Source organism: Misgurnus anguillicaudatus, chromosome 8, assembly GCF_027580225.2.
Source record: "Misgurnus anguillicaudatus chromosome 8, ASM2758022v2, whole genome shotgun sequence".
In the NCBI taxonomy this organism is placed as follows: Eukaryota; Metazoa; Chordata; class Actinopteri; order Cypriniformes; family Cobitidae; genus Misgurnus; species Misgurnus anguillicaudatus.
Genome location: NC_073344.2, coordinates 33,165,366 through 33,174,181, shown reverse-complemented (window position 1 = coordinate 33,174,181; position 8,816 = coordinate 33,165,366). Strand labels below are relative to the sequence as shown.

Below are 8,816 nucleotides of genomic sequence, written 5' to 3'. Positions count from 1 at the left end.
ATTTTTGAGTGAACTATCCCTTTAAAGGGACACTTCACTTTTTTGAAAATATGCTCATTTTCCAGCTCCCCTAGAGTTAAACATTTGATTTTTACCTTTTTGGAATCCGTTCAGCCGATCTCCGGGTCCGGCGCCACCACCCCCAGCGTAGCTCAGCACAATCCACCGAATCCGACCAGACCACCAGCACCACGCCAAAAATAACGAAAGAGTTCGGATATCTTTTCCATTCAAAACTCTTCTGTAGTTACATTGTGTACTAAGAAAAATAAAAAAATAAAAGTTGTGATTTTCCAGGCATATATGACTAGGAACTATACTCTCATTCTGCCGTAATAATCAAAGACTTTGCAGCTGTAACATGGCTGCAGGAGGCGCAATGATATTACATAGTGTCGGAAAATAGTCCCCTGCCATTGAAAGTTACTAAGGGGACTATTTTCGTCTGGTGTGTAATATCATTGCACCTCCTGCAGCCATGTTACGACAGCAAAGTTATTGATTATTACGCCAGAATGAGAGTATAATTCCTAACCATATCTGCCTAGAAAATCACAACTTTTAATTTTCTGCCAGTCTTACGATGTAAGAAGAGTCGACTTTTAAATAGGAAAAATCTCCGAACTCTTTGGTTATTTTTTGAGCGCGATGCCAATGGTCTAATCAGATTCAATGGACCGTGCCAAGCCACGCCAAAAGAGGCACCGCCAGACCCAGAGATCGGCTAAATGGATTCCAAAACGATAAAACTTAAATGTTTAACTCTAGGGGAGCTGGAAAATGACTATATTTTTAAAAAATAAGTTATCTTATTCCCCCATCATCATATTAAGCACACATACAATCACATCACTACAGTAATCTTCAGTCTCAAACACTAAGCAGCAGGGCGACACCTGCGAGAACCCATTTCGCTGGTCTCTCTCTGGTCTTAAGACTGAAGGTCCAGACATACGTGTTAGCACGTAGCTTGGTTTTATAGACGGGGCATTCGTAGGTGTTGCGCATCTCCTGACGGTCGTTCGGAACGGCTCTCACGGCTATAACGGGCATGCTGGGTGTTAAATCCTTAAGGCGAGCCTCTGCAATCGTTCCACCCTGAATATCCCAGCGTGCACCTGCGATCAATGCAAACATAGAGTATGACTCAAATAACAATTTGGTAAAATTCAATCTTTAAAGTATCCTGTGATTGGCTAAAGCTAAAGTGGAAAATACAGACCCTCCATGTAAAGGCCGTAGATGTAAGCTCCCTCTCTGGCAGGTTGGTTAAATTCCTCTTTAAACTTTTTGGTAACGTCCACCGTGAGGTTCATTTTGTCTAGCGGCCATTCGTTCTTGCGTGCTAAACTCTGCATCACAGCTACAAAAACAAACGTGTTTAAAATTCTTATGAGAATAATAATTCTGTTAATGCCCTTGGAGATCCAACACAATATGATAATGTTTATACTACTACTAATATGCATTTGCTCTAGTGCTTTTCACAATTCTGTATTATAGCAAAGCAGTTTAATAGAAATCAATTTAAATTTTAAACACCTGCCAGCTGTATCTATACTCCAGCAACAGGACTGAGCATGCTGCTTATAAGAACATTAAAGGAACACTCACTTTAAAAAATATATATGCTCATTTTCCATCTCCCCTATTACATTTTAAACATTTGATTTTTCCCGTTTTGAAATCCATTCTGCCAATTTCCGGGTCTGGAGCTACCACTTTTAGCATAGCTTAAAGTTTTAAATAGGAAAAATATCCAAACTCTTTGGTTATTGTTAGCACGATGCTAATGGTCTAATCAGATTCAATGGATTGTGCTAAGCTATGCTAAAAGTGCTAGCGCCAGACCCGGAGATCAGCTGAATGGATTCCAAAAAGGTAAAAATCAGATGTTTAACTCTAGGGGAGCTGGAAAATAAGAATATTTTCAAAAAAAAGTGGAGTGTCCCTTTAAAGCCACAATATATAGATTTTCACCACTAGAGGTCACTATAACGCAAAGGCGAAGCTTAATGACGTAATAAAGAAGAGTGGAGCGCTGGGAGATGTCCAGAGAGGTATGGAATTGGCTAATCGTGTCTGTGGATGAGGTAATGAATTAATGTAGTGTTTTTACCTGTATGTTTAATGATTGTCGGGTTGTTCGTGTACAAAAAAATGCCGTTATAATAGAAGTCAATGGGGCAAAAAAGCCACCAACAACTAATTAGGGGGGGGGGGAAATCAGATGCAACACAAAAACTAAAAATGCATGAAAGCCAATGTTTTTACTAATCTTTGACATGCCCAAGACTGTGAAAAAGTAAAAAAAATCCAGTACACAATCACTTTTTATATTGAAAATCAGTCATTTTGTGTGTTTTTTTCTTAAATCAGTGACATCACTTATGAACTTGGCAATTAAAGAGTTAAAATCCTGGCTTTCTTTGTTAACATTTGGTAGTTTTGATCAGTACTGAGGTTGTTTATGCAATAATAATAATAATAATAAATTCAACTAATACATTTTTACAGCCATTTTATTTAGTGGCTTTTTTGAACACGGACAACTTGAAAGGGTAGTAAATTTGCACACGGTATGTTGTTGAGTTTTTGAAAAATGTCAAAGCATTTTCTCAAAATATGTATCAAATAAGATTTGTCACCAAAAAATCATTCCATTTGATGAAATACAGAAAAAGTTGTGGCCAAATTAAGACAAAAAAAAAATGGCAACAGCCCATAAGGGTTAAGTCACTAAAAGATTTAAGGGAAGGGCCATTATTTAAAAAAATAGGCATTTCTCTGGATTTACAAAACCTTGGGATCTTTTGGGATAATGTAAGTACACAACTGCTTTAAATATATCACACTGCACAAGTGGTTTCTGGATATTTTATTACACAAATCTTACGTATTGTGGCTTTAATGTGAAGTCCACACATAGGCTTATATTCGTGTGTGTGTGTGTGTGTGTGTGTGTGTGTGTGTGTGTGTGTGTGTGTGTGTGTGTGTGTTACCTGTTAGAAAAGACTGAGGGTTAAATAAACCAGAGATCCAGACCACACTTGGCAGAGACAGATCCTGAGTCCAACTGTCCAACTCTCTACAGCGAAGCAACACATCATTATACCTGATTTGAGACACACACACACACACACAAAGGTTGATACAACACGTATTCATATTTAAATCTTTTCTATAAGCAGTCACTATAGAAATAATGCCTATTGCTTGGTATTGGGAAGTCAGCAAGATTAACATTGCAAATAACAGATAAGGAAATTCAATAATGCATTGCGATAAGCTTAAGTAATTAACCACAACACTCTATATTATAAGCAGGGCCAGTCAAAATCTGCTGACTTTTTAGCTTTTTTTGCAGAATTTGTTTGGGACAATCTACAGAATGATTTTAAATGTTTTAAAAAGATATTAGAGAATTATTTAAGCTGTTAATATTACAAAATTGCATCTAAAATAATTACTTTTTTAAGGTTTACAATTAAAATAAATACACCAAACCAATAAGTCCTCTGAATTAAACTGGAACAACATGAACTAGATAATGTGCATGCCAAAATAGAGTTATTTTTGAATATATGATTACATACTATAATTACATATATTATTGCTTATGTTATAAATCAAAATACCTTGTGTTAATAGTTTCTTATTATAAATTTAGCACATAACAAGATAATTTCATAATTTTTACAACGCCATGTAAATATAACTTTATATTAAACAACAAGAGCATTAGTCTTGTAAACGGATTTGAAATGATCATGTGCTAAGTACTGACTACCTTAAAGTGAGATTACCTTAACTCCGCAGGTAGTTTTATTTCATCTCAAATATCAAATGGTTCATGTTCTCCATCATTAAAGGCGGGGTGCATGATCTCTAAAGGCCAATGTAGACATAGAGACAGAGCGCAGTTATGCAAATTTGAAAACCACGCCCACCGGGGGGGAAATCAATCCAACCGTCTCCATTGACTTTGTATTGCAAGAGGCCGTCTCCTTGTCATTTCTGGCTTAAAACAAAAAACTGAATAATGCCTAAAAGCTGCTGTGTGACAATATGTACAGCTAACAAGCCAAAGAAACCAGAAATAAGTTTTTATAAGCTGTCGAGCCGTAAAACCCAGTCTTTAAGGAGAATAAAGTGGATCGCCGACTACGTTTCCCACTAGTGGACGCAGTTCTACTAATATGAGTACTATGAAAAGTTGCCTGTATCCATTTTTGTGTCTTTAAACGCTCGTTTTTTGGTGTCGACAGCTTATAAAAACGTATTTACAGATTAAACTTAAAAACAGAATAATACCTAAAAGCTGCTGTGTGACAAGGTGTACATCTAACACACCAAAAAAATAAATAAATACGTTTTTATAAGCTGTCGACTTCAAAAAAACGAGCGTTTAGACACAGAAATGGATACAGGCACCTTTTCATAGTACTCCTATTAGTAAAACTGCGTCCAATAGGGGGAAACGTAGTCGGCGATCCACTTTATTCTCCTTAAAGACTGGGTTTTACGGCTCGACAGCTTATAAAAACTTATTTCTGGTTTCTTTGGCTTGTTAGCTGTACATATTGTCACAAAGCAGCTTTTCGGCATTATTCAGTTTTTTGTTATAAGCCAGAAATGACAAGGAGGCGGCCTCTTGCAATACAAAGTCAATGGAGACCGTTGGATTGCTTTCCCCCCCGGTGGGCGTGGTTTTCAGGTTATGACGCGCTGCGCTCTGTCTCTATTTAAAATCACCTAAATAAACACGCCCCTACCCCAATAGAATCTGGACCTTCTTTTGATAGACCCGCCCCACACATACCTGTACGCAACCCAGGCAACGATGTTGGTTAGTAGACACGCACCTTACTGCTGATTGGCTACAAGTGTGTTTTGGTACTTGGCCCGACTCCCTTTTCCAAAGTGTTTTTCAAAAGTCATGCACCCCGCCTCTAAAGCGCTCACAGCAAATAGCACGTGCAGGGTTTATGTACTTGTCAATGACGGTGAAGCAGCCAATCATGTTCACCTCGGAAAGTGTGTATAAGGCATTAATTTACTACTTTTCTCTTTCCGTGCACACAGCTGTTTTTTCTTAATATGTATTTTATTATTTTAATTGTTGTGAGCTGTATAGGTTTGTACAAACTCTGTACATATGCTACATTATGAAACAAAAATAAAGAAATTAAGAATATAAGTAACACTGCTTTATTTTATGAAATGTAAAATGGTCTTTAGCTTGGACTAACAGTATTTAAATAAGTGGGTTCATTATATCTGCAACTTTAACAAAAAGTTAAAATATTTAAATGGGTGACTGAAGACTATTTTTATGCATGTTCGTTTTTTGTAAATAAAGAACTGTATTCAACTTCATAATTATCAAAATATTGAATACATTTGGGATTTTAAAAATGAGTAAAAAATGCGTTCAATGTCATGTAATTTTATTCAAGTGAAATTAGCAAACCAAACCAGTTAAATGTTTTAAATAAGGAGCCAGGCTTGTAAGCATTGTTGGGCTGCGAGTGTGCGTCAAGTTTAAATGCATTCTCCGTTTTGGGAAGTCTTGCGATGCGGAGACAGGCGTAAGTATTTAATAAGCATTGAGAGACACATTTAAAATCATCCCCGTGAGTCAAGGTTAAGCACCTTGTCTGTTGTGGGAGAAGCGCGTGCAAAGTCTTGCAATACGGAAGCAGGCGCGAGACACAGGCTGCGCGCGTGCTTTAAATAAAGAAAAAACTCTCCTTAGTTTAGGAGAAGTGCCGTTTTGGTTGACGCGACTCTCACCGAGACAGCACGGCCATACTTGCGCTCAATCAATTAGACTGTCACAAAGCCTATCTACATATTTCTCATATCGCATCCTTTCTTGATTTGCTAATTTTCGATTATGACCCATACAATGTATTGTTGGCTACTGCTACAAATTAAGAGTTTGGTTCCAAAACGCGATAAACGCCATTTTTGAAAAAAATTTGTTACTGCCAAAATCAGGTCAGTATTTAAAAGTAAATTCTTAATTTTACGCAAAATCCAATATCCGCCATGTTATTCTGTCATCTTTTCTCCCTTTTTTCCCAAAATGCGATAAACGCCACTCCTCCTTTTTTTACAGAACGCAATAAATCTGCTCCAGAAATTACAGCGCACCATTCAATCAATGTAAAGAAGCAATGGCAGCGCGCTGAGTACATGGAGTCCTAGTTTTCCTCATCTACTTTGTACTTCGTGATCAACAAACAAAACAAAATAATACTTTAATAGCATTAATAAACCTGTGATGGTTTTCTGTGACGGGAAAGATTGTAAGTCATCAACATCTAATAATTTACGCGAAGCACTCGGGAGACGGGTGCTTGTTCTCCCGACAGCATCAAGCTTCTCATGCTAACACATTGACCGCAGGGGATCTTATGAAAAACTACATTATTCTACTCAAAGTCAACGAAAATCGAGCAGGACCAAAACATTTTACAGCTGATGGCTGTGAAAAATGCTAAGCGACGACGTCAAGTATAACCGCAGCAATGACAGTGATCTTAATATGACAAAGTAAGTGTTTTGATTAATGGCATTAATAAAGCAATAAACCCCAAGAAGCAGTGGGTTACCAGTGCATTTTATAACAGCTAAGGGGCGTTGTTAGGCACGACGCGAAGCGGAGTGCCTAAACCCCCTTAGCTGTTATAAAATGCACTGGTAACCCAACGCTTTGAGGGGTTTATTGCATTTATAAAACGGTTACTTCAGATGCATAACGTTAGCGGGATTTTATAAAATAAAACACAAATAAGTTGTAATTATATAAGTACAAATAGTACTCTTCCGCCAAACAAAGTAGTTCCTCAGAATCAAGTGTGGCTGCAACAGAGCGCAGTTCACAAACAACAGAGACGCAGCAAAGGCACAATGAAAATATGATTAAAGACTGCTGTTTCAACCAATCAGAATGAAGAACCAGAACGAGCCGTTTTATAATGTTTATTTTTTGTCAGTGTATATCACTGTTCAACTAAATGAATATAAAATGGCAAAGATGAATGCACATTTATACATTGAATTAATAGATTTCTAGCATTTTGAAACAAAAACTGTCATGGATTTATTGCATTTTGTGGAAAAAATAATTCGTTTTAATAATAAATCTTTGAAAATCAAGTTATGGATTTGAATTCTTAATGTTTTTATAACCTAAAGATGCTATGTGAAAGTTTGTAACAGAAAATAGTGGTTTTCATTTTGTCACATTCTTGGTATAGAAAACACGTTTTTACCGACATTTGTCAAAATGGATTTATTGCGTTTTGGAACCAAACTCTTCCAAATATACCTGTGTGACAGATTTTTTGTGATCCAGGGTCAAATATTTTGAGTGTGTGTGCATTACCATTGAGCAAGACTGTATGTAGAGGGGTAGGCTAGCCTGGCCCAGGTATCAGGAACATTATCGAAAAACAAAGCTGTTTGTATCTGCTCCATCTCCGATGATATCGCCAGCTCTCCCTGCCAGAGAACATACAAACAAAAAGATGTGGGTGGGTCCAAAACATTTTCTGGCGTAGATGCCATTTTCTTGTGTCAAGTAGTCACGAAATTTAGTTAAATTATATGGACTCTAAATGAGAAAGGGAAATGGATTGGTTGTGGCTAGAAGGGGTACAGCTACGGCCAAAATCTCACCGGATAAGCGCTGTTTTCATCCTAAACCTAGCCCCCAAATCAACATTTCATAGGATTTAGGCCGTAGCTGTATCATATCTAGCCAGAACCGCTGTTTTTCATCTTAATCCTACCCTCTAATTTAGACACATGTGCTAAATTTGAGAAAAAATATCGTTGGTCTTAAAAAGTGGGTGACTCCCTTCAACCCCAGATCTAATTCTTTAAGTGAACGTCTTATTTCGTGAATGAGCATGTTCATACGCTCGCACTCCTGGAGGCAGACTAGAATGTAAGGCGAACGTTCGGCTGTTTTGGACGTGATGTCGGACATGTTGTACTCTTCCGGTAATTTCTCCAGGATGTCATCCAAGATCGTCTTCACCTGAAATACCAAAGACTTAGGCTACATTACCAACTGTTATTGCGACAAATAAAAATATACAGTTACGTTCGGAAGCAGACCTTCTCTTCTGTAGTTTGTGAGGATCCTTCGCCCATGCCGGAGTCTCTGGACTGCAGCTCCAGCAGGGTGTGGAAGAGGCTGTCTGACGTCACGGTTAAAAACTCGATCTCTGCGTTCGGATGCAACCCGTAATGCACTGGGCTTTCGTGGGGAAGCATCTCATCTATGTAAGCATGGTAACCTTGATAATCCAGGTTGGAAGGAACAACAAGTCCTGGGGCCAGTGACAACTTCCGGTCGAACTGTAGCAAGTGAGATAAAACTTTTAACATTTACATGCAGATGCTTTAATCTAAAGTGACTTACAGTACACTCAACCTATACATTATATCATCACTATGAATGTGCATTGTGTTTAAACAGTACACACCTGGTTAGGTTGCATGTACTCTTCCAGGTAAGTTCTGCACAATCTTCTGTCCCAGTCATCGGTAATGTGCCCACCATACATGATCTCACCAAACAGGTAGCGCAGGTCTTCCCATGGTACCTGAACAAACATGTTTGTTTTTTTAAATAATCTTTTCTATATTTGGAACTGTATCGAATAAATGAAAGGCACATCTAATGCCCAACATATAAGTCTCAGGTTTTCAACGTAAAAAACACACAGTTAATTTATTATAGCATTCCCAAAATGCCCCGATATGGGAGTGCTGTTTTTTATGTGTGTACCTTTAAA

At 37.8% G+C, this 8,816-nt stretch overlaps 1 protein-coding gene across 2 annotated transcripts in view; it reads right to left on the bottom strand.

Moving 5' to 3' along the window:
* Positions 1-760: 760 nt before the first annotated feature.
* The window catches only part of dnah9l (dynein, axonemal, heavy polypeptide 9 like), a 91,458-nt gene continuing 83,402 nt past the window's right edge, over positions 761-8,816 (bottom strand). For both annotated transcript variants that reach the window (XM_073870725.1, XM_073870724.1), the window contains 7 exons: positions 8,505-8,624; positions 8,134-8,376; positions 7,873-8,053; positions 7,397-7,514; positions 3,003-3,115; positions 1,223-1,363; positions 761-1,118 (listed from right to left, as the gene is read on the bottom strand). In XM_073870725.1, coding sequence (XP_073726826.1) covers positions 871-1,118; positions 1,223-1,363; positions 3,003-3,115; positions 7,397-7,514; positions 7,873-8,053; positions 8,134-8,376; positions 8,505-8,624 — 1,164 coding nt within the window. In that variant the 3' untranslated portion in view covers positions 761-870. The remainder of the gene's footprint in view (positions 1,119-1,222; positions 1,364-3,002; positions 3,116-7,396; positions 7,515-7,872; positions 8,054-8,133; positions 8,377-8,504; positions 8,625-8,816) is intronic.